Source organism: Magnolia sinica, chromosome 14, assembly GCF_029962835.1.
Source record: "Magnolia sinica isolate HGM2019 chromosome 14, MsV1, whole genome shotgun sequence".
NCBI lineage: Eukaryota > Viridiplantae > Streptophyta > Magnoliopsida > Magnoliales > Magnoliaceae > Magnolia > Magnolia sinica.
Window position 1 is genome coordinate 19,840,088 of NC_080586.1, and position 25,604 is coordinate 19,865,691.

Consider the following 25,604-nt stretch of genomic DNA (forward strand, 5'->3'; position numbering starts at 1 on the left):
ACTTCAAATGAAGTGATAGTTAAAATATATGCAAGGGTGTGGAAATGGGGAAGGGACTCAACACACCAGGCTTAGTTCAATCTTAATAAGTGATATCAGTTTCAGTCATGGCCAAATCAGACCGATACCGAATCTTCAAACCTTGATTAAAAAGACTCTAATAATGTGGAACTCAATCCCTAATACATGTGGATCTCTTTTAGGGCCAAGATTCGAACCTGTAACTTCCGCTGATTTCTTAATGATTCTTGCTGCTCCCTCAATTTGATTTCATACCTGTGACAAGAAAGTGTTGAGGATATATCAGGATCGATTTTTTCTCACGTAGAAACAATGAAATCGGAGGTGCAAGCCACGTAAAAAATCAGATGATTACGAACAAAGGAGTCTGAATCAACCAGTGGGATGAGTGTTAAAAATGTAGGCCCTGCAATTAGGATTTTTACCATATAAACATAGTTCACAACCAAAATTTTTTTAAGGATGACATCCTTATGAAAATCAGCTATGATTCCCATCTTATTTACATAAACTTAATTTATTTCACCACAGTAGATGACCAATGCATACCGTGCCAAAAAAAAAAGAAGAAGAAGACCGAAAAGGAACTTCCAAAGGACCTACTAAATCCAACTTGTGAAGACAATTCGAGAACCTTGCATGGTAGGCTGTGAGAGTTTCTTATATCTCATCGAAGGACAACCCTTACAACAGTAGAGATAACTTTTCAACTTTTGAGGATCTCCAACCCTTCAGCTCTCCATATTTATGTTATAAAGATACAATTTATCATTTATTTCTATTTCCTCTAACTTCTTACTTTATCAAAGTTTTATGGTTTTCAACAAAAAAGGCTCACACTGAATCAACATATCTTCTTCTTCTTTTGTGTGTGTGTGTGTGGGTGGGGGGTAGCAGACACTAGTATAAAAAATAAAAAATAAAAACACAGATTGTCTTGCCTTCCACTGACAAGAAATTCTGAAGCTATACTATCACATCATTTACGTAACATAACTGATGGACCCGATAGGAACCACGGTTACCGGATTGAGAAACACAAGCAAGAAAGGGATGCAAGAAATGTCTCTTTTTACAACAGTTATATTAGTTAGCAAGAAATGTTGGCATTCACAAGGCAAACGGATTCCCAATAACCATACTACGATCACAAGGTTAGACAAACCATCTGCCATAATAACCACAGAGATTGTCTGATCAGATCTGTGGGGAAGAATCTTCAGTCCAACCATGGGTGCTTGCTTCGACAGCCCAGGTTCCTCCTCAACGGTAAAGGAATTGCATCAATCCCTTTTTCATAAGTGTGACCTGAATTAGCTTCCCGCACTGCCATTTGATCTTGGTGATATAAATATCTACACATGGGAGCGCCTCGACAATTCAGATCGATCTGGTTTGAACTTCAGACCAAAAAGTAGAACCCCATAGGAATGTGAACTGCCTCAACAGTTCCATCCTCAAGCAGCCATGAGCTAGAAGCACCATAGTTCCACCTTCCACCTCACCGGCAAAAGATGGAGGCCTTGGGTACAAAATATAAATAACAGGGATTCAGGGAACTCGATTTCTGAACACCCATCCTCTCCCCCCCCCCCCCCAAACCAAAGGTTCCCATGGAAAGCATGTAATCCTGATCCCATTCTTCAAGTGAAAACAGAAGAGCTAGGACAGACACAGAGAAAATGATCTTCCTGATAGCTGCGACAGTGAGCTTTTTACTTGTTCTTCAAAAAACTGGGAAAATGTAGGTAGCGAATAGAGGTATTGAAGATGGAGTTTCTACTCTTTTATAGAACTAAAATGATAAGCAAACAGAACAGAAATGAGCACAGAACAGTAGTTTAGATGATAGACAACATAAAGTAATACAAACAGCTTCTTAGTAATAACTCACAGTTTTGCTCTCAGCAATTGTAGTGCTCGAGTCTTATTTTTAAGCTGAGTCCTTTCTTCAGTACAAAAAATACGGATCCCTGTTGGTTTATGAAATAGATCGACAGCTGTCTCCACCTTGTTGACATTCTGCCCTGCATCACAAGTCGATGCATGTGAAATGATTTTTCTCAAGGAAATTCACAGTAAAACAAATTGAAATTGTTACATAGTGTGGCAAAAGTGGGGGAAAATTTTTTTGAAAAAAAAAAATTAAAAAAAATAAACATTTTTGTGACCCATACCTCCAGCACCCCCAGATCTTGCTGTTGTAAGCTCGATGTCTTTCGGATCAATTTCCACCTCAACTTCATCAGCCTGAAGCCGAGAAATCTTAATCAAATTTGGAAGTAGAAAAACACTATCCCCAATATAAAGAAATAAAAATACACGAAATGATATTTGCACCAATGACAGTAATTTTGTCACTAGTGATTGTTAAGAGCATTCATACGAAAGTTTACAGTGACCACTGGTAGGGCGAAGCAGTTAAAGGGGGCGGGGGGCTGGGAGCCCATGGGCCAATGCTGCCATATTCACAGTAGGTCATGCTGCTTACATTTTTTCGAATGATGATGCCCTTTATTAAGGGCCATAGGCCAAGAGAGAACAACAGGAAAAGAATACCACAAAAACAAAAACCAAAACGAGAGAGAGAGAGAGAGAGAGAGAGAGAGAGAGAGAGAGAGAGAGAGAGAGAGAGAGAAACTATACAAAAGGGGAAAAGAAAAACCTATAAAATACAAAGGTGCTGGAAAACTAAGCCCCAAACCCAAACCCAACATTCAAGAAGTTCACTCATACAAAGACTCCAACACCCTGTTGATGACCCCTACCGGAGTGCTGTGGAGATTTCGGAAGATGTGGTTGTTCCTTTCAAACCAAAGAGACCAATGCAGAGGCAACAGCGCCAGCCTCCACTTCCAAGGAGAGAAACCACCACCCGAGTCATCATGCCAAGCACAAAAGAGGGAGTCAGTCGAAGCCAGCATGACCCAGGAGACTCTTGCCAATCGAAAGATGCCCGACCATACAATCCTAGAGGAGCAGTGAATAAAGATATGATCCACATACTCCTCCACATCGAGGAAGAGGATACAAGCATCAGGGATCACCATGCCCCTCTTCTAAAGATTATTAATTGTGAGGATCTTCTTTCTCCCTACAAACTAGGCGAATGCAACCACCTTCGGCAGGGCACCCAAAGATCAAACGAGGGAAGAGCAGAACAATTCGCCATTGGAATCAGGAGGGGACAAGGCTAGGTAATGGGAGCGGACTGAAAATCTTCAAGATTTCCTGAACTTCCAAGCCATCGAATCCTTGACGTTTGGATGAGTAGAAAGACCAAACCCTGCAATCGAGAAAGGAGGATAAGCAAGCTATCGAATTCAGAGTTGAGGAGGTTCCTCCGACAAGAAGCCCACACACTAGTGCCATTGACAAAAGAAAAAAAATCAACAACAAATATATTAGCCAAGGGGGAGAAAGCTACCAACTCCAGGAAAAACAAATAGAGCGGAGAGTCCCCGCACCATATATCTACCCAAAACCTGACCTTAAAACCAACCCCTATAGCAAACTTGATCCTGTTGAAAACCTTGGGGGCAATTTGATAACTAGCTTTCCAGATGAAAGAAGCATGATAAGACAAGGAGTCTTTAACCCACCACTGGGAGCAGACCATATTTGGTCGCAAAAATGGAACACCAAAGACTAGACTTCTCAGTACCAAATCTCCAGACCCATTTACCCAGCGGGGCAAATTTGACTAGGTCAAACCTTTTAATTCCAGCATCCCATTCCTTAAACGGACAACAAAGATCTTTCCAGTTGAGGATGTGAAATTTACCATTGAGGGCTCCACCTTGCCAAACAAAATCTCTTTTGAGTCTATTAATTTGCTCGAGCACAACCTTGGGACATCTAAAAAAGGACATGAAATAGAGAGGCATACTGCATAGGCATGATTTGATAAGAGTGAACTTGCCCCCAAAAGAAAGAAGCTTACTCTTCCAGGTTTTTAAGCTTAAGCTCCATTCTCTCTACCACTTTCTCCCAAAGACGGCCTGCCGATTTACCCAGACACAAAGGGAGACCTAGATAAGATGAAAGAAAGGCCCCGAGCGAGCAACCAAAGATATCAGCAAGAGAGGAGAGATCTTCTAGCGAAGTATGAATGCCTAGGAACTTAGAATTGCAAAGGTTGATTTTCAGCCCGAAGACCAACTCAAACTAGCAGACCGAGACTCTCAAATTAGCCACCATAGACGCATTGGCCTCACAAAACAGAATCATATCGTTCGCAAATTGCAAATGAGAGATCTGATATGGTAGGTTGGCTGCGGAGAAACCTATGAAAAGGCCCATTGATTGACCTCTAGTGAGCAGCCTGCTAAGAGCTTCAAACACAATTACAAAGAGAAAAGGGGAGGGGGGAACCCTTGACGCGGACCATAAGAAGATTTAAAGAAACCAAATGGAGACCTGTTAATAAGCACCAAGAAGGAGGCTGAGGAAATGCAACAATGGATACAACTTCTCCATTTGGTTCCAAAACTCGTTCTACTTCAAGAAAATCCCAGCTGACATGGTCATAAGCCTTTTCCTTATCCAATTCACAAAACACACCTGAGCTATTTTGTGGCAAGAGTCTAGACACTCCTGAGCTATAAAGGCACTGTCAAGAATCTGCTAGCTATGATAAAGGCACTCTGGAAGGCCGAAATCACCTTAGGCAAGACCAGCCTTATCCTTTACGATTTTAGAGACATCTCATAACCCCAAAAAGAAGAAGAAGAAGAAGAAGAAGAAGAAGAAGAAGCTAATAGGCCTAAAATTCTTAAGAGAATCAACACCCGATCATTCGGGAATTAAAGCGAGAAAGTTGCAACCTAATTCAAATGATAAACGGGCCAAATCAAAAAATTCAACCACGAGATTAAATGAGTCATTATGAACCAGATCCCAAAAGATTAAAAGAAAGACAATGGGAACCCATCCAAACCCAGGGCTTTGTCCCGCCCTAATTCCCAAATAGCCTCTTTGATTTCCTCTAACTGGACAGTAATTTCAAGGCCTCCTTGGGGGAAAAAGAATCAAATTCTTGATTGTCGACAGACGGCCTAACTTTACCTTCAATAGATATCAAGTTAAAGTAATAATTGACAATAGCCTTAGAAATAGAATCTTTATCGGAAACTCTCTTATCATTGATAAGGAGAGAGGAGATGCAATTGGGCCTTGCTCGAGCACTCGCTATACCATGAAAATATCTGGTATTCTTGTCACCTTCCACGAGCTAGGGAGCTCTTGAGAGTTGGCGCCATTTGATCTCTAATTTCTTACGATAGAAGAGTAATCATCAGATAACTTTCTCTGGTTAGGCGTTCATCTTCCAAAAAGACACAACTTCTTCCTTAATATCTAAGGCCTAAATCTCCCAAGGAATTTCATCCATCTCCTACTCCGGAAAGTCAAAGACTTCACGATTCCAGGGGGTTAATTTGGCCTTCAGCAGGTTCATTTTCTTAAACAGAATGAAGCCCACGTGACCCACAACATGAGAAGATGACCACCAATCAGAGACTAGAGACTGCAACCCTTCTACATCAAGCCAAGCTAACTCAAAACAGAAGGGTTTGGGACACCAATTAACCTCATCAACCTCCAGAAGAATGAGACAGGTCAGAAAAAGGTTTTGGCAAACCTCTCTAATGGGCCAGAGGGTACTTCTAATCCATGAAGGGGACACAAAGAATCTGTCCAAAAGGGACATAGCTGAAGGGGATTGCTCATTCGACTACAAGAATTGAATACCACCATTGGAAGAAAGGGATGTGGTCTGGTAGTGGCTCATTGCATTTTAAAGATTTTGCTGTTGGGTACATGTATGAGACATGTAGGATGCAGAAACTCTAAATGTAAAATTGAAGTTAACTCCAATAAATCATTTAAGAAAATCAATCACCAAGAAAATGAAAGGCATAGAGCAAAATTTCAGGATACATTGATCCTCTCAAAATATAGAAGAAAGGAATGAGATAGATCCCCTTGAACATGTTCATGAACATAACAAGTATGAAGTTAAAAACAGCTCAGGCTTGTTGCTAACACCCTTTTCTACATTGGTGGAAATGTAATTTGTTGTTAATATTCTTTCTAACCGGAACATATAGTCCTAACTCCTGACGAGGTTCTCATCTTTACAGAAAATGAGGGTGAAAAAAGATTGCACATCAAACATTAGATTAAGAGGAATTATCAAGTTTTAAAATAGGAACTTTATCGATAACTTCAAAGGAAAGTTAAAAAGAGAAAGGGCTAGAAGAGCCCAGGAAAAAATGCATCACCATGTGAAGAGCGTTCCGACACACCCAGTCCATACAGGTGAGGCCCATGGTCTGGTAATCCAGACTTCTGATCTGACAGGCACCATCATGAATGAGGGATGTGCCAAGAAGCACCAAAATTGAAAGATCCCAACCCCCCAATCAGTGGCCTACAAATTGATAGCCAAGGAACAACAGAAATACCCAGGAAAAAAAAAGGATAGGATCTTCTAATGTGGAAGATTATCAGGGCAACCGCCATCCATTGAGGGGATCATCAGATTGATGATATGAATCACCATACCATGGGCCCCATTTGCATGGAACAGCTGCATCGGTACACTATTCATGTCTTGGTGCATGAGGACCTGAATTTCTCATTAGCTAAGCCTGGAAAGGGATGCAGTCAATGACCTGAATTTCTCATTAGCTAAGCCTGGAAAGGGATGCAGTCAATGACCTGAAACCATCATTAGAGCTACAAGCAGCCAATGACACCAAAATACAATGGTGAAAGCTCTTAATCAAACTTTACCTTCAAAGACAGAAAATCAAACTTGCCTTCCTATAAGAATTTAGATACCAAGTAAACAAAAGGTGCACATGATTTACACATGAAAAGAACTTACCTCTGGCATGATAGCTACAGTTGCAGTCGATGTATGAACGCGGCCCTGTGCTTCTGTCTGAGGTACACGTTGAACACGATGAACACCGGACTCGTACTTCAATTTACTGTAAACACGGCTACCTTTAATTTCCATCACGCATGTCTTGAATCCACCTTTTTCAGCCTGAAAAGTGAAGATCACTTCCATGAGAAATGTCAAATAAAATACAATATGCTAGGGTGCAACATGCAAGTAGCACAAGTACCTCCGAACTAGAAATTGTGGTGAACTTCCAGAAATTACGCTCGCTGTACCTCTGGTACATGCGTACCTGAAGCAATTACAAAAGTTACTCTCAAAATACCCAACACTAACCATTCTCATTAATCTAGCTCAAGTAAAAGCTAGATTTTTTTATTTTTATTTTTAAAGTACAACAAGAAGCCCATGGTGGTTGGGTAGATACATTGTTTTAATTATATTTTTGGCGCAGGAATGTCTCGATGTAAAGTTCTTGCAAATATTTTACACTGATATTTTTCAAATCCGTTTTTGTGAAAGGTATTTAAAGAGAGAAGAAACGCAAGACCATTCAGGATGCTGTTGACTGGCATTAATGCTCTTTTGTTCTTTTTCTTCTTCTTTTTCTGGACTTATTATTTGTTAACTGAAATTATATATCTACCTGAAAATTTATTTCAGGACATAATCTAATGTTGCATTGAACATTATTATTCATCTTTTTTCCTGCAACATTCTTGAGGGCTGCCAGGATAAGTTTTTTCTTATTTTCTCTTGTGTATGTCATTGTCAACATAATCATAGCCTTCTCCAAGTATCCTCGATTTGGTACCACTCTTGCAGCCCGCACCAAAACAGTGCTTTACCCCAACCCTATCTAAGGCCATATCCTCAGCAAGTGAACAAGCTTTCATTACCTTCCAAAAAAAAAGTGAACCAGCTGTCATATCCCTTCTCTCTGTCTAATCAACTACTTTTAGGTCTTCTTCAAACCCTTCAACCCTGATCAATCTTCCCCTCCTTATCGGAGCCATTTTTAGTCTTTGCTGCACATGAGCAAACCATCACAATCTACTCTCCATCATTTTCTCTTACTGTGACTACTCCTAAGCTTCTTCAAATGACCTCATTCTTAATTCTATCCTCTCTAATCTTCCCAAACATCGATCTCTACATTCTAATCTCTAAAACACTCAATCTTGCTCATGTTGCTTTCTAACTGCCCAACACTCCACACCATATAGCATCATGGGTCAAATAGTTGTCTTATATGCTGCACTTATCAACACCTTGGGGGTACATTTCCACTTCATCTACCTAGCTCTAATACCATTGGAAGAATCATCCACATCGATCTCACCATCCTTTCACCCCTCTTACTTTGAAGGATCTTGACCATCGATTTTAACTAAAGCCTTCCCTCTTACTCATGTTGCATTCCAAACACTAATCATCGCTCTGAAAATTTTAAACCTCTAGAATCTAGAGCCTCCCTTGAAACTTTTAATCTACCATTTGCCCTTCTCTGATCTCGTTTGCCAACACTGCATCAACTCATACGCAAACAACATAAAAAAAGGACCTTTTCCAGATTAACCACTTGCTAGCAAAATGGTTTGGGATTTGGGACCATGGAAGAAAATGGGATTTATACTAGAGAAGCAGAGAAAAACACAAGTCAAGTGAGAGTTACAGAAAGCAAGAGTGAAAAAAGTGTGTGAAAATATTTTGTAAATAGTGAGAGTGAATAGTGAAAGTGTGTCGTGTAATAACTCTTTTCGTCTTTTATGAGTTTAATGCTATTCTGCTTTAATAGTTAAACTCTCTTATGCTTTTACGTTATCGTGTTTGTTTTAAGTTTCGTGTTCGTATTAACTGTCTTTTATCTTATAATTTTTCTAGATTTCAAATTTGCCAGAAGATTCTCCAAGAAGACCAACTTCAGGGTCTCCTTCCTCATACCGACGCTTGAGCTGAGCTTGGCAAGACTTGGGGTGACGAGGCTTATCTGCCATGCAATCATCATAACACTCATCACAGGAACAAGCATCCCATGCTATATGAAGGCAATTGCGACGACACCAATTCGTATAGTGAGTACCACACAGATCTGGTCCAGTGGGAGGAGCTTCAATAATATATTTGCCTTCAATCCATAGGCCAAAAACAGGAGCAACCGATGAGAGACAGTTGATTTCAGGCAGAGGAGTAGAAAAGACCGGCTTGACCGGAGAGCTGGTTTCAAATTTAGTTTCCACCGTCTTGTCCTTATGTCGGACAAAAGAGGCAACGTCATGAGAAATCACCTCAGAAGCTTCAACCTTCTTTTCATAATTCGTAAGCCAGGAAGCTGGAAATATCTCTTTTAACTGATCATGAGTAAGCTGGCGATGAATAAAAGTGCATTTAGGAACATCATTCTGATCCACGCAGATGAATAATGCATCAGGGCTAGAGGCAAGCCCTGGAAGCGGCAGATCAAGAGCATGATTCTGGATTCTGAAAGCAACCTGATAATGCAAGGTGGCTGCCATAGCACCATCTACGAGTTCAGCACCCGTAAGCTGAACCTGAGCTTGAAGCGCTGAGAAGAGATGAGCATCGCTGAAGGGGATGTTGAAGCTAAGATACACAGTAACAAATATGGTACCCTTATTCAGCGTAGTCTGCACCGTAGTAATCACCGCATGCTGGTACTGTTTGAAACGAGTGTCCAGAAGACCAAGCTTGCAAGCAGTAGGAAAACCTTCCTACCATGAAAAGTGATAGCAAGACGGACTGCATCAAAGTACAAATGAGTGTAACCCTGAGCTCGCCAGTCAGGGAGTTTCTCAAAAGGCAGCTGGAGCTGGACAAACTCTTCAAGTTGATTAGCCCTTATAGGAGCCTGATCGAACTTGGAAGATAACGCATACTCCTTAATGGGAACATTCTGCTTGCACACAATGTTGAGGTCCCTGCTACCCATATTCTAGTTACTAACCCTTATAAGCTTTTCGAGAAAAATCGTGGTTCACTCTCTGCCAAATTCCAGCAAATTGTGCGCAAGCAGAATATTCCCATTAAGGAGTATGCGTTATCTTCCAAGTTCGATCAGGCTCCTATAAGGGCTAATCAACTTGAAGAGTTTGTCCAGCTCCAGCTGAGAAACTCCCTGACTGGCGAGCTCAGGGTTACACTCATTTGCACTTTGGTGCAGTTCGTCTTACTATCACTTTTCATGGCAGGAAGGGTCTTCTGATTCTCTTGGTGCGGGGTATATTTGATGGACAGGACTACCTTCAGGTGTGTTGACTTTCTTCTTGGTGCAGACATGGTCTATCTCCTTTTATTAGTAGGGGGATACAGTCGCCATGATTAGTATGCTCTACAGTTGCGCTTCGTGCAATCTTCTGTATCAGAACACTTGGTTTGATAGTATCTCTTGAACAAGTTGGATATAGAATTCCTTTTTGGACATCAAGAACTACTTGGTGAGTTTCTTGACCGTGTTAGCCGATGGTAGGCGTTGTGGTCACCCCCCTTGTAGCCAATATGTTCTTGATAAAAGGAAAGAGAATTGTATCAAACTGTGCTCTGCACTTTGAAGATAGTTGAACCCCTACGGTTGCCCTATCTTGGCCATATATCTTGCTCCTTCTTTAAATATGTGTTCGGCTCGTTCTTCATTTTCGCCTTCTTCTTCTTCTAGGTCTCTTCCTTTAGCGTCCTATAGTGGTAATAAGTTTGATTTTCTGCATGAAGTCGAGTATGCTGATGAAAAGGTCCCTGCTACCCATATTCTAGTTACTAACCCTTATAAGTTTTTCGAGAAAAATCATGGTTCACTCTCTACCAAATTCCAGCAAATTGTGCGCAAGCAGAATGTTCCCATTAAGGAGTATGCGTTATCTTCCAAGTTCGATCAGGCTCCTATAAGGGCTAATCAACTTGAAGAGTTTGTCCAGCTCCAGCTACCTTTTGAGAAACTCCTTGACTGGTGAGCTTAGGGTTACACTCATTTGCACTTTGGTGCAGTCCGTCTTGCTTTCACTTTTCATGGCAGGAAGGGTCTTCCTACTGCCTACAAGCTTGGTCTTTTGGACACTCGTTTCAAACAGTACCAGCATGCGATGATTACTACGGTGCAGACTACGCTGAATAAGGGCACCATATTTGTTACTGTGTATCCTAACTTCAACATCCCCTTCAGCGATGCTCATCTCTTCTCAGCGCTTCAAGCTCAGGTTCAGCTTACGGGTGCTGAACTCGTAGATGGTGCTATGGCAGCCACCTTGCATTATCAGGTTGCTTTCAGAATCCAGAATCATGCTCTTGATCTGCCGCTTCCAGGGCTTGCCTCTAGCCCTGATGCATTACTCATCTGCGTGGATCAGAATGATGTTCCTAAATGCACTTTTATTCCTCGCCAGCTTACTTATGATCAGTTAAAAGAGATATTTCCAGCTTCCTGACTTACGAATTATGAAAAGAAGGTTGAAGCTTCTGAGGTGATTTCTCATGACGTTGCCTCTTTTGTCCGACATAAGGACAAGACGGTGGAAACTAAATTTGAAACCAGCTCTCCGGTCAAGCCGGTCTTTTCTACTCCTCTGCCTGAAATCAACTGTCTCTCCTCGGTTGCTCCTGTTTTTGGCCAATGGATTGAAGGCAAATATATTATTGAAGCTCCTCCCACTGGACCAGATCCGTGTGGTACTCACTATACAAATTGGCGTCGTCACAGTGGCCTTCATATAGCATGGGATGCTTGTTCCTGTGATGAGTGTTATGATGATTGCATGGCAGATAACCCTCGTCACCCCAAGTCTTTCCAAGCTCAGCTCAAGCGTCGGTATGAGGAAGGAGACCCTGAAGTTGGTTTTCTTGGAGAATCTTCTGGCAAATTTGATTATTATGTCCTTTACCCAAGGAAAAAGCCTGTTACCGCTCTTCCTCCCACCTGTAAACCGTTACCTCCTCACCCTAAGCCTCCACCACCAGCATCTCCTCCATGTACGGTTTCATGCCCTAAACCACGATCTCCTTCACCCAAGCTACCTCCAAACCATTCAAAGCCTGCGTCTAAACCACCGTTCATGCCATATTATCGAAAAGCCTTGTCCCATCTCCGGTGTTCCCAATCTGTCTCCCAAAATTCTCATCCAATCTCCTCTCCACCTATGGTATGCGCTTATGAGCCAGCACCAGATCCTCACTTCCCTCCTACTAATGATTTTGATCATCCTACAGAACGGACACGTTATGTTTGGAAAATCAAAGATCCTCCTGGTCTTCAGACAGATGGTACTCTCAAACGCGTCTCGGCAGCAGAAGCAGCTCTAAACTGGCAAGCTGAGAATGCCGCTCAGCAGAATCGTGCTTTGCAAAAAATTTTGCATACCCAGCAACAGCTCGCAGCTACTGTTCAAAAACAAAGCCCAGTTATTCCTATGTTAGAAGCTCGTATCGTTGCTGTTGAAAAGGAACTGTATACCATTGCTACACAAGTTCGTGACTCTAATCTTCTCTTGCGAAAGGAAATGGAAAGGAAGAATTTAAAGGCTCAGCTCTATTCTCTCAAGAATCCGCCTCGCCCTGCTCCCTCTATTTTTGAAGAGAATCCATTATTCCCTAGACAGAATCCACTTCCCACTCAACCTCCATTACCATTAATGCCATCCTCAGTCCCAATCGTTCCATGGGCTACTCCTACTCCGTCTTATAGCCAACCTCTACCTCCACCACCTCAGCCCTCAGCCTCACAATCTTTTCGACCTACTCCACCCACTCACCCAACCTCACACCCCTCTGTACCTTCTACCTCTAAAGGCAAACAACCTGTTGACTCAGATCATTTGTTCACTTATGATCTGATGGCCTCTTCACTTCCCTCTGACGACTTCTTGCCCCAAGAGCCATTAAATCCTATTGCTTCCTTCCGTCAACAGGTTGTTTGCCTTTAGAGGTAGAAGGCACAGAGGGGTGTGAGGCTGGGTGAGTGGGTGGAGTAGGTCGAAAAGATTGTGAGGCTAAGGGCTGAGGTGGTGGAGGTAGAGGTTGGCTACAAGATGGAGTAGGAGTAGCCCAAATTCAGACGTTCCATAAGACATAGGAATCTCGTCCTTTTTAAGTTTCCTCCACAAACTGGAGACCACACCACCTGCTCCCCAACTATAATGTAGCATTGGGAGCTGTCATGTTATTAGCAATCACTTTGGGTGTGGCAGAGGCTTTGTGTCACACCACACATCCTCCAGAACTGCATTCGGGAGCTGTCATGTTATTGGCAATCACCTTGGAGGCGTCGTCTTCCACCTTAAACACTGCCTTCCATAAAAACAGATACTTTGTATTGGGAAGTAGCCGGTGTAATGCAGGGGCATTTTCACACTGGGCTCGAGTGAGGTCACCTGTTAGATGCAGGGGCACACTCGGGGTGGGTGACCCATGCGATTTGGGGCCCACGGGGGAGGTCTCATGTTCGAGACTCCTTACCAGGGGTGATTAATGCGCATTTCACACCGGGCTCGAGTGGGGTAGCCCGTGGGATGTGGGGACACACTCGAGGTGAGCGGCCCATGTGATTTGGGGCCCATGAAGGGGGTTCGGCCGAGGTCCTAACCCATGAGATGTGGGGCCTGGGCTATGAGATAAAGGGATTAATTTGCCATACTCTAACAATTCGAGCTTTTAGAGGAAGTGGTTAATTGTCCTGCATCATGGTGTAAACCCCATTCCCAATCATTTGCTTCAACAAGCTAGTCTCCTCAGCCCCAATAGCCATTACTTTCTAAAATTGCAGTATAGCTCTAAATGGCCTTATCCCCATATTTCCACATTTCGACAAGGTTAAACTTGTGATTTCCTTCCAACCCTTGCCAAGGAAACTCTCTTTGGATTCAAATTTCTTTCTTCTTTTTTTACTTCTTCATTCCTAATAAAGATCCATGAGGTAGAGTCCTAATCCATGGAAATTTGTAGTAGTTTAAAAAGGTCATACTCATAATATGTATGTATGTGCGTGTTATAGCATACTTCTACACAATAACTAGGAAGGATAAAAGTAACATGTACCTACAAGATCACCAGCCCATATTCCTGCTTCATCACCCCCAGTACCAGCCCTCACTGCAACAGATGAAATGGTTTCCATTAGAGTGTCACAAGATAGAACAAAAGCTTTCAAGCTTGGAAGAATATATGAAGATAACTGAATGTTAATTGATGCAATATCACAAGAGCTTGACTGTTACATATATACCGCTGTTCAGGTGGATTTGTTGGCAAGTCTAGGAATGGGAAGCAGTCATCCTATGCAGCCTAGGAGTAACCCAAATAGGAAAATGATGCAGAGCGTAATGAGATAGTTTGGTCATGTGCAACAGGGAGGGAAGCAGATGAGAATAAGACCTAAAGGTTTTGAATCGAGGTGGCAAGTGGTATATGAAGGATTGTTGGTGAAATAGGATTCATAAAGCCACAAGGCTATGGAGAGGGAGGAGCTGGAATAAAGGATTTAGGGAAAAAATGAACCTTGCACTATTGGGAAAGTGGTCATGGAGGTTTGGGTCAGAGGAAGGGACCTTATAGAGGGAGGTCATAGCAAATATATGTGTGCCAGGAATCAGGATAGCGGTTGGTGGGTTAGAGAGGCATCACTTTATAGAGCCTGGGGTATTTGGAAAACAATCTCCATCTTGAAACAAAAATTCAGTAAAGGAATATGCTATGATGTAGGTAGTGGGAAAAGAATCAGATTTTGTTTGGATGTTTGGATTGAGGAAAATCCTTTGAAAGTTGAATTCCATCAGATGGCTAACTTAACCACGAATCGGAATATTTTGGTTGCCGAATGCTATTCATGAAGTGTAGTGGTAGGGTCTCCTTCATGCAGTAGGAACATGCTTGATGAGAAAATGGAAAAGTTTTTGAAACTACAAAGATATATTTTAAAGTGCTCGCCGTCGGAGGAGGTTGGTGATAGGATGATATGGAAAATGGACAAATCTAGTCAATTTTCAGTCAGGTCTTTCTACAAAATGTGTATACCTTCGCTGGCGGGTGAAAGATGTGTTAATACAACAATGCTCTAGTCTTATGGGGCACCACCAAAAGTAGTGGCATTTGCGTAGCTCGAGAGAAGAAAGAGAATCCGTGCCATGGACAATCCATAGAAAAGATCAATACCAATCTCAAACATTTGCATCATGTATGTGGCTAATGCAGAGATGGTTGATCATCTCTTTGTTATGTTCCCTTTCGCCAGAAAATTCAGGAAAGCTTCCTTCGTTCATTTGAGGTTCCTTGGGTGCTACCAAATTCAATAGGTCACCTATTGTTGGCTTCACATGGAATTGGCCTTGGTAAGGAGAGGCAAGTCTCGTGGAGATTGGCCTTGCTTGCCAGTTTGTGGGTGATATGAGGGGAAACGAATGATAGACGCTTTCAGAATATTCGCAGTTCAGAAAGGGATATCGCTAGTAAAGCAAAGCAATTAGTGGGTGAATGGTCCTCGTTAAAGAAGTTCAAGGATTGCAATTTTTCTTTTCTTTTGAGGCTGTAAAATTCGGTCGACTTGTTCGCCACCTCAGCGCTTTCTAATAAAAAACACTTCTTCATTGCCTTTCAAGAAGGGGAAATAAAAGAAGAAGAAGAAGCCACAAGGCCATACAATGATAAACTAGAGTGAGGGAGTTTTAAGAAGATGCGGTAGAAGGAAACAATAAGAAGCATCATTTTGCAATAAAAGCAAACAAGAAAAATAGGGTGCATAGAATTTGCCAAGGCCATATGCCTCTGAATGCATCCATACATGCAATGCACCAGGTGGGCCCATCCATGTAGATAACTTTGATAAAAATCAAGCCAGTCAACTCATAAGGTGGGCTATACATGCAATGTGAATGTTTCATTATTTATGAACGTACGTAGCCCACTTGACAGGCCTGATATTTAGGCAAGGTCATTAACATGGTAGATCCCACCTCGCATTGTTTGGATATCACACAAATATTCCTGGTTGTCATCGTCATCAGAGTCTGTCCCAACTCCCAACTATTTGGGCTCTGCTTTACAAATCCTACTCATTTTGCAAGGATTTGAAATAAGCATGAATTATTTTTCTACAAGGCTAAGTAAAAACCAAAATGCAATTTTATAGGAAAAAGAGGGCTGAGTACTATTCTGATCAAAAGCCGCCGAGCAGTAAGAAAGAACACCGCGAGGATGACAAAAATGCAAACAGAAAAGGACACATACCTTCGAGCAAGATATTCCGCGAATCTAAAGGATCACTTGGAAGCAATAGAACCTATCATACAAATATAAAGAAATAAGTAGAATATCCATTAACATATACATTTAGATATGTAAAAGAACCAACAAAATTATGCAACGCTTGCAGATGTATAGAACATAGAACTTCTATAAAACCAGCTACAGATTGACTATTACTAACGTGTTACAAGATTATATCTATTGAAGGTTATTCTTAATAAATATGAAACAAACTGCGCAATTAAAAGAGGAGAAATCCAAAGCAATTGATCAATCTCATCATTCTCTTATAGTTTTGTTGGTGGGACCAACACCATTTAATGAGCACATCCAAGCATCATACCAGAGGAGGGTTGAGCTAGTCTCCTTATGGCTAGACGACCATTTTATGGGATCCACTTAGCCGAATTCACATTCCTACCCACACTGAAGACCCCACGCGTATGTCTGTGCATCTTTGAGGACCCCAAACTGGAAATATGCATGTGGTCCGCATATAGGAGCTTGATGGACACATCGGACCATTGGTTCGAGTGAATACGATGATCGAACCGTTGGATCATCATCATCGGACATCTTGATCGTGGACCCCCATTGGCTACGAAATAGTTTAGTTGTTTAGTTTATTTACATGTTTCGTTATTTTTGGTATAGCTCATATTTGTATTGAGAGTAGGGAGTTAGGAACAACTTTTAATTCGTTAAGCGTCATTATGTTGAGAATCTTATTTGAGAGCATCTTTTTGTAAAAGGTCTTTTCTGAAACTATAAAGGGTTGGACATCCCCACCCTAGCCATTATGCATGTTATGAATGAAAGAGATTTATCTCCTTTTGCTTTGAGATTGAGAAATTTTTCATCCTATGATTGGATTGGTAGTGCGAAGCCACGAGGAGCGATTCCCTAGTTATCTTTTCTACTTTTCTCTCTTCTCATCAAGATATTATCTTCCTTCTTCTCTCATCTTCTCTATCTACTTTCCCCAATCTCTCTCTTCTTTGATTTTTCTTATCTCCATAGAACCCACATTCAATCAAACTTTAACACAACTAAATCCCTACCCAACCAAACCCTAACCCTAAAATTCTTAAATTCCATAAACCCTAATTTTCAAAATCCGAATTCTCCACCCCTTGATTATCAAAACCCTAGATATCCAATCCCCAAATTTTGAAAATCCCTTTACCAAATAATAAATCCCTAATTCCCATAACTTGAAACCCATATTCCCAATTCTAGAAACCCTAAATCCTAAATCCCTGAAACCCAAATTCTGAAATCATAACCCGAAACCTCCTAAAACCTCAACCCTAATTCTTCCAAGCCTGGATACCCCAAACCCATCTCCCACATTCCATAGTCTTTAAACAGCCCTAACACATCAAAACTATTACAAAACACTTGATATTCATTGAATTCATATTAAACCCTACGCTAGAATGGGGATTATATCTCCCCTATGTCCCGTTTAATTAGTAAATTATGAGATTCACATTGCAGGACTTCATGAATATGAAATTTTTGAATTTATGGTAAAATAGCTTTATTCTGTCATTCCATTGCTCTAGTTCATCCATCTTTTAATTTCATGGCATCATATTAGGTTAGATCATTCCGTCTTGCATCAAATTTTGGTATCAGAGCCTAGGTTTAGCATATGACTTTCATGTTGCATCTAGGTTAGGCATAGGTTTTAGCACATCCATTGCTTCTAGAGCCTAGGTTAATTTAGGGTTTTCATGTTAGCTTAGGGTTTTCATATCGCATTTAGAATCTAGAGTTAGGAGTCTTTCCATTCTCATCACACTGCTTCTAGATTCTTTAGATTTTAGGTTCCACCATTGGGTCCCTAAGTTTACACCCACTCGCACTGGGCAAGGTTTTGGTCTACACCCCACAATGAACTCGAAATAGCTTGCCGAGGCTATCAATGCCATCAACAGCCGTCTTGCGGCCATTGAGGCCCAAGGTAGGACCACCAGTAACCAACTAGCAGCCCTTAGGAATAAGACCAATAATCGCATAACCTAATTAGAGACTTCCCCCCAGGCAAACCCTGACAATGGGGAAGATGGCCAATCTCAAGTAGGAGGTCAAGTTGGAGAACATGGGAGAAATCATGGACGTGGTGGAGTGTGTACCCAGCCACCATGTGGAGAGTATTAGGACCACCATGATCCTAATGAGCGTGTGATGAAAAGTGTGAATGTTAAGGCCCCAAGCTATGATGATCACTTGGACCCCTAGGCCTTTCTCGATTGGCTAGCAGATATGGATCACTATTTTGAGTGGTATGACATATCTAATGGACGTCGAGTGAGGTTCGCCAAAATGAAGTTGGAAGACCAAACCAAATTGTTCTGGACAAATGTCGAGCAGAAGATGGAGAGGTCTGGAGATAGCTCGGTCACATTGTGGGCCAAGATGAAAGAGATTTTGAAAGAAAAGTATTTCCCCCTCTCGTTTCGCCGGAGGCTCCTAGATCAGTGGCAATCCCTTCGCCAGGGATCAATGCCTGTGACAAATTACATCGTCACGTTCGATGAATACATGATGCGATGTAACGTCGAAGAGGACCCATTAGTGAGACTTTCCCGTTTTAGGATGGGCCTCCGATCCAAGCTTTAGCGTGAGCTCATCCCTTACGATGTTAGCACCATATAGCATGCCTATCAAGTGGTGCAAGACCTTGACCGATATCTGAAACCGCAGTTCATGAGGGGATTCGACCCTTGTGAGTCCAATGTCAAGGCCACTCCACAAGGAGCCAAGCCTAGTATTGGGGGGTCAATCCAAAGCCCTTACTGGTACTCAATCCAACATTAAGGATATCAAGGATAAAGGTCTAGCCAGCAACAATTTTTGAGGATACAGGCATTTCGTACATCAATGCCCTTTTTCTTTTCTTTTCTTTTCTTTTTTTTTTGGGGTTGGGTTTAGCTTGTTAGTACACACCCATGTCAGTACACACACTCCATGTTAGCCACCCCCACTAGGGATCGATACCAACTTGTTAGTACACACCCATGTCAGTACACACACTCCATGTTAGCCACCCCCACTAGGGATCGATACCAAGACCTCAAGTGTTGAAATGAGGTATCTCCACTCAGTCTGCCAGTTGTACATCAATGCCCTACAAAAGAGCAAAATAAGGCCCTCGTCACTAGCGAGTTAGATAAAGATGTGGCTAATCGGGGCGATTACGAAGAAGAATAATATCAGCCTGAAATTGGTGCTAGTGATGAAGAAGACAAAGGAGTTCAGACCGCGCTACTTGTAGTGGTTAGATGCGCCTTAGGCAGGCCAAAATATAGAAAGTGATGATTGACGCAGGAATTCAATTTTCCACACTTATGCCAAGTGTAGTAAAAAAAAAAAAAAAAACTGCAAGGTGATCATTGATAGTGGCAGTTGCACTAATGTGGTCTCTGCTAGCACTGTGGATCGCTTAGGTTTGATAGTCGTTCCTCACCCTCAACCCTATCGAGTCTCATGGGTTGATGCATCTTCGATTCCGGTTTCTCAGCATTGTCTCATTCCCATCCAGTTTGGTTCCTATACGAACACACTGCGGTGTGATGTTTTGCCTATGAATGTAGGCCATATCATTTTGGGCAAACCCTAGTTGTATGATCATGAAGTGACATTATTCGGTCACTCAAATACGTGTTTATTTATGCATGAGGGTAAGAGGATGAAGTTGAATCCTCTCCTACCCAAAAGTGCCCTAGAAAAGGAGGACATCAAGAAACGTGATCCTGAAAATGTGAGGAAATTCCAACTTGAATCTCTCCCTATAATAAATGCCAAAGAGTTTGAAGGAAAGACTATAGCTGATTTGACAGTGTATACCCACGTGACAAGTGAGGTCACACCTAAGGTTAGTATGGAGATGCCACCTGAGGTAACATCCAGGGGTAGTGTAGAGTTACCACCTGAGGTGAGTCTGGTATTGGAGGAGTCTAGAGATGTTATCCCAGAGGATATAACGGATGATCTAACACCCGTGCGGGACATTCAACATGCCCTAGATCTTGTTTCGAAGTTGACTCTACCAAACATTCCTCACGAACAAATGACTCCCGTGGAGCAAGCGGACTTGGAAATGCAAGTAAATGAGCCTAAGAAGCCTAAAAATATTATTACCGCGTTAGTCTCACATTGGTCGTCCGCAGATGCATTTACACGTCATATCCATGATTCGCATGTTGAAATTACAAAACGGATTACCATGAGCAATGAAACACATAAGATATGTGCTGACTCTCATCATAGGTTCAGAAAGTTTTAGGTAGGTGACTCTAGGATGGTTCATATGAGGCATGAACGGTGTCCACAAGGGACCGATAAGAAACTACAAGCCCGTAGTGTAGAACCCTATAAGATACTGAGTAATTTGGGACACGATGCGTATGTTGTAAATCTTTCACCTGACATGGGTATTATTAAATCTACATTCAATGTGGAAGATCTTGTATCTTTTAAGGATCCAACATCTACACCTATTAGCCTTTATTTGGGCCATCACCTTGATCTTGATGATATCCTTCCCGACCTATCCCATGACCCTTGGTATATACCCATCTATTCTTCCCAACATCAACCTCTTTTGCCATACACACCTACTAAGAGAGAAACGAGAGGATATTTGGGATGAGCGAGTGGTTTCCACACGACATGGAGGTTACCAGTACCTCATCAAGTGGAAGAGCAGACCAAAGTCAGACAGTACATGGATCACAGAGGCAAAGCTAGAGCAATGAGACCCGGATCTCCTCAACTATCATCGCAGCTTTATTTCACCAGAGGCGAAATCTCCTCAGTTGAGGGAAATTGATGAGGACATCCGAGCACCATACTAGAGGAGGAGGGTTGAGCCAATCTCCTTATGGCTATACATTATTACATGGGACCCACTTGGCCCAATTCACATTCCTAGCCACGTTGAAGACCCCACGTGTATCTTTGAGGACCCTACATTGGTAAGATGCACATGGGCCGCATATATGAGCTTGATGGATGCATCGGACCGTTGAATCGAGTGGATACGATGATTGGGCCATTGGATCATCATCATTGGACATCTTAATCGTAGACCCCCATGGGCTACGAAATAGTTTAGTTGTTTAGTTTGCTTACATGTTTCATTATTTTTTATATAGTTCATTTATGTTGAGAGTAAGAGAGTTAGAAGCAACTTTTAATTCATTAAGCATCTTTATGTTGAGAATCTTATCTGAGAGCACCTTTTTGTAAAAGGTCTTTTCTGAAACTATAAAGGGTTGGATGTCCCCACCTTAGCCATTATGCATGTTATGAATGAAAGATATTTCTCTCCTTTTGCTTTGAGATTAAGCAAAATTTCATTATGTGATTGGATTGGTGGTGCGAAGCCACAAGGAGCGATTCCCTAGTTATCTTTTCTACTTTTCTCTCTTCTCATCAAGGTATTATCTTCCTTCTTCTCTCTTCTTTTCTCTCTCTACTTTCCTCAATCTCACTCTTCTTTGACTTTTCTCATCTCCCTAGAACCCACATTCAATCAAACCTTAACCCATCCAAATCCCTACCCAACAAAACCCTAACCCTAAAATTCCCAAATTCCACAAACCTTAATTTTCAAAATCCTAATTCTCCACACTTGATTATCAAAACCCTAAATATCCAATCCCTAAAATTTGAAAATCCCTTGGACAAATTATAAATCCCTAATTCTCATAACCTAGTTGAAAACCAGATTCTAAATTCTAAAAACCCTAAATCCTAGATCCCTTAAACCCAAAATCTGAAATTCTAACCCGAAACCTCCTAAAAACTCAACCCTAATGTTCTAAACCCTAATTCCTCTAAGCCTAAATACCCCAAACCCATTTTCCACATTCCCTAGCCTTTAAATAGCCCTTACACGTCAAAACTCTCATAAAACAGTTGATTTCCATTGAATTCAGATTTAACCCTATGCTAGGATGGGGCTTCTATCTCCCATAGGTCCCGGTCAATCAGTAAATTATGAGATTCGCATTGCGGGACTGTCATAGGCTTGAATTTGGACATATCATGAATCTAAAATTTCTAAATTTGTAGTAAATTAGCTTTATTTTGTCGTTCAATTGCTCTAGTTCACCTGTCTTTTAATTTCATGGCATCATATTAGATCATTCCATCTTGCATCACCCTTTTCAGCCTTTACCCATCCTTGACTACCACAAGATGTGCCTTTGTAGTTTTATATGATTGTCATGTATCAATCAAAGAGAAGGGGAAATTTTATTGGATAGCTATAAGATCATGCTTTATGGGACAAAATGTTAGGCGGTTAAGGAACATGTTCATAGGATGAGTATAGGTAAAATAAAGATGCTGAGATGGATGAGTGGCAAGATGAGGAATGATAGAATTAGAAATGAATGCATTCAAGCAAACTAAGGGGTAACACCAATAGGTAATAAGATGAAGTAGGACTTAGATCAAGGTGTTCCGTATCTCTAACAATGGTTATAACAGTCACCACCATTACCAATACGATATGTCAGGGTAACAGTCATTATGCCCCTATATCGATTGAATTATTATTATTTTTATTATTATTTTGCTCAAAAAATTCTAGAAAATATCTAGAAAATTCCAAAAAAAAAAAAATGTAAATATTCCAAATATGAAATATTTTTTGTTTTTAACATGTTTATGGTAGGGTAACGGTCCACTCTTTGGTGAGAATATTGTATCGGGTTGTCTGGTAACGGTCCACTCTTTGGTGAGAATACTGTATCGGGCTGTCTGAAATTGACTACAAAACTCCTAGATTTAATTTCTAACTGGCTTCACCAAGCACACATGCATGTGCAATAAAGCTCGTGTACACGTGCCAGAATGGCACATACGTGCAAGATCTAATCCATCCATCAGGTTGGTCCGACCTTGTTCAAGTTTTCCAAAAATAATATATGGTCCAATCAGCATGTGGACCCCAATATTGGAAACCAGTGGTTGAGTTAGAAAGTTCAGCTAAGTTTTTCAGACTGTACATTTGTTTTGCAAACTGTGGCCCACCTGACTAGTGGATCAACTTGATTCTTGGGCTAGGGCATCAATATAGTGGTGCTATTCTGATGGATGGATTGGATCTCCGATCCAATATAGTGGTGCCATTCTAATGAGTTAGAAAGTTCAGCCAAGATTTTCAGAGTTGTGCCCACCTGACCAGTGGATCAACCTGATTCATGGGCTAGGGCATGAATATAGTGGTGCCGTTTCGATGGATGGATTGGATCATGGACCTATTGTGCCATGCTAGCACATGTGTTGCGTGTACATGACCTTTATTGCACAGGCATGTGGGCTTGGCAAAGCTCAACATATGATACTGATAGGAAAGGTTGTTCAATGGAAAAGCTTCAGTTTCTGCTGATCCCAAGAAAATACACACACACACACAAAAAGAAAGAAAGAAAAAGACTAAACGTGCTATTCTATCCCATTTGTTCTAGCAATATTATATGAGAATGGCTGATTGAACAATAATTCCATGTTGCAGACAATTAACCCAACAAATATCAAGTCAAAACTGAACATAGTTTCTGGATTAAAGACATGAAAACCGAGATAAAAACCTTGAGCTTCTCCTCGAGCTCTTTGAGTTGATTAGATAAAGTTTCGACTTCATAAGCTATCATCTCAACCATATCTTGGTCACTGCTATCCTCTTTAGCTAAAGCTGTCATAAATATGCAACCAACCATTAATGGGCTATTCAGTCTTTCTGGGACAATTAAAAGCAATAGGAGCAAAGGGTGTCAACCTTTTGTTTCTTCTAGTTGTCTCTCACAATCCTTGAATTTCTTGTAGGTTGCCACTACCTATGATCACAAGGGATAACAGTGTGAGTTAGCATACAAAGTGGCAATATAATGCTTCATGAGCACCTCACTAAGAGATATTTGGATATTCAGCGGCAAAATGATAAGAATTGCCACTGTGAGACGTGCAAGCATAGTTGAATTCCTTAAAGGACGCATCTACTTAACACATGGCCCTCGTGTGAGGTGATCAAGACTGTTGATTTGGTGTGCCACAACAGATGGGCCATATTCAAAGGCAAGAGGATCAGACTGTGGTTACCATCTGTTCATTGATCTGAAAAGAGGGTGGTTAGCTCAAGCTGAGCAACTGTAAACCTTCAACAGTCAAAACTCAACAATTTGAAGTCAGAGTTGTTCGATCACTATGCTATTTGGACCCATCCATGTTTCCTACATGTAATAGATGTCAGAGTTGTCAACCACATGCTTGTTGCATGTTTGCCTGCCAGATCAATGGTCTCAACCATGAACCACCACGCACGATTGCCACATGCATGGTGCAGACGACATCTTGTAGAACTTCGAAACTGCATGCATCTTTATAGTGTTTCTCTAATCTCTATTCAGAAGATTTATTACTTTACATCTCCACTACCTCATCAAGCTCTGCCATAGACTGTGCAAGCTTTTGGTATTCAAAGGGATTTGAGACAACATCAGGATCTGCCAGCTTGACCTACAGTTAGCAATATAATATGCCATGATGAAAGAAAATGTTAGAGATGCAAGAAAATAGTAACGGTACTTTATAATTGCATGTCTATATTTTGTATATTTCCCTTGCATTTTATTTTGTGGCATCATGATTCATCGCACTCATACTCAATTCCTAAATAGGAAATGTCATGCCAAAGTGGTTGACATTCCCCAATGCCATAACTTCAACACACGATCGTAGAGGGGGACATCTAGGATTACCTTGAGTTCTCCTCTTCATCCTACTTTCTTATGAATTCTTCCAAAAATTAACCTAACTTTAAAAAAGAAAAGGTAAGGGTTCTGGTTGGCATGTGTCTTTAGGTCAGATAATGGATGTGGTCCTTCACACCAGTGCAATATTATTATTTTTTTGAGAGGTGAGAAACACACACACACACTACCATCCCACGCATGCATGGGTTCTCGAACCCTTGACCTCATATATGAGACACAGTGCAATATACTCTAAAGGAATGTTCAAATTCTCTAATTGTCATCATTAGATCCTAGTCAATGATCTGAAATAACTTTGTGTAGAGCTACCTTCATCCCCTTTCTCCATTAGCATTAACACCAAATTATCCCAACTTTTGGGGTTATCACTACCATTGAATTATATCACAATCTCGAGGATCGGCAGACAAGTTTCTCTCTGATTTCCATTTTGAATAGTTCTTTTAAGAACAATAAAATAAAATCATATAAACCTGTTCTGTGCTATTTTTCCCCACCCTTCTTTGGTCATTGACTGGTCCGGAGACCATCCTCCCAGGATCAAGCATCTTCATGAATCAATGCTCAAAGCAACTATCACATGGATTCTTACATGAAAAAGAGAATTCAATATTTTGGAATGGGATCACATGTGG

The 25,604-nt window shown here is 41.3% G+C and overlaps 1 protein-coding gene across 3 annotated transcripts in view; it reads right to left on the reverse strand.

The window, feature by feature from the left end:
• Positions 1-25,604, reverse strand: part of LOC131225102 (peptide chain release factor APG3, chloroplastic) — a 41,244-nt gene that overhangs the window by 12,764 nt on the left and 2,876 nt on the right. For all 3 annotated transcript variants that reach the window (XR_009161200.1, XR_009161199.1, XM_058220528.1), the window contains exons 3-12: positions 24,632-24,712; positions 23,976-24,033; positions 23,788-23,891; positions 16,157-16,208; positions 13,977-14,026; positions 7,161-7,226; positions 6,914-7,078; positions 2,199-2,271; positions 1,916-2,048; positions 219-276 (exon numbers count right to left, since the gene is read on the reverse strand). Coding sequence is in view for 1 of the 3 variants with exons in the window: in XM_058220528.1 (XP_058076511.1) it covers positions 219-276; positions 1,916-2,048; positions 2,199-2,271; positions 6,914-7,078; positions 7,161-7,226; positions 13,977-14,026; positions 16,157-16,208; positions 23,788-23,891; positions 23,976-24,033; positions 24,632-24,712 (840 nt within the window). In the remaining 2 variants the exon portion in view is untranslated. The remainder of the gene's footprint in view (positions 1-218; positions 277-1,915; positions 2,049-2,198; positions 2,272-6,913; positions 7,079-7,160; positions 7,227-13,976; positions 14,027-16,156; positions 16,209-23,787; positions 23,892-23,975; positions 24,034-24,631; positions 24,713-25,604) is intronic.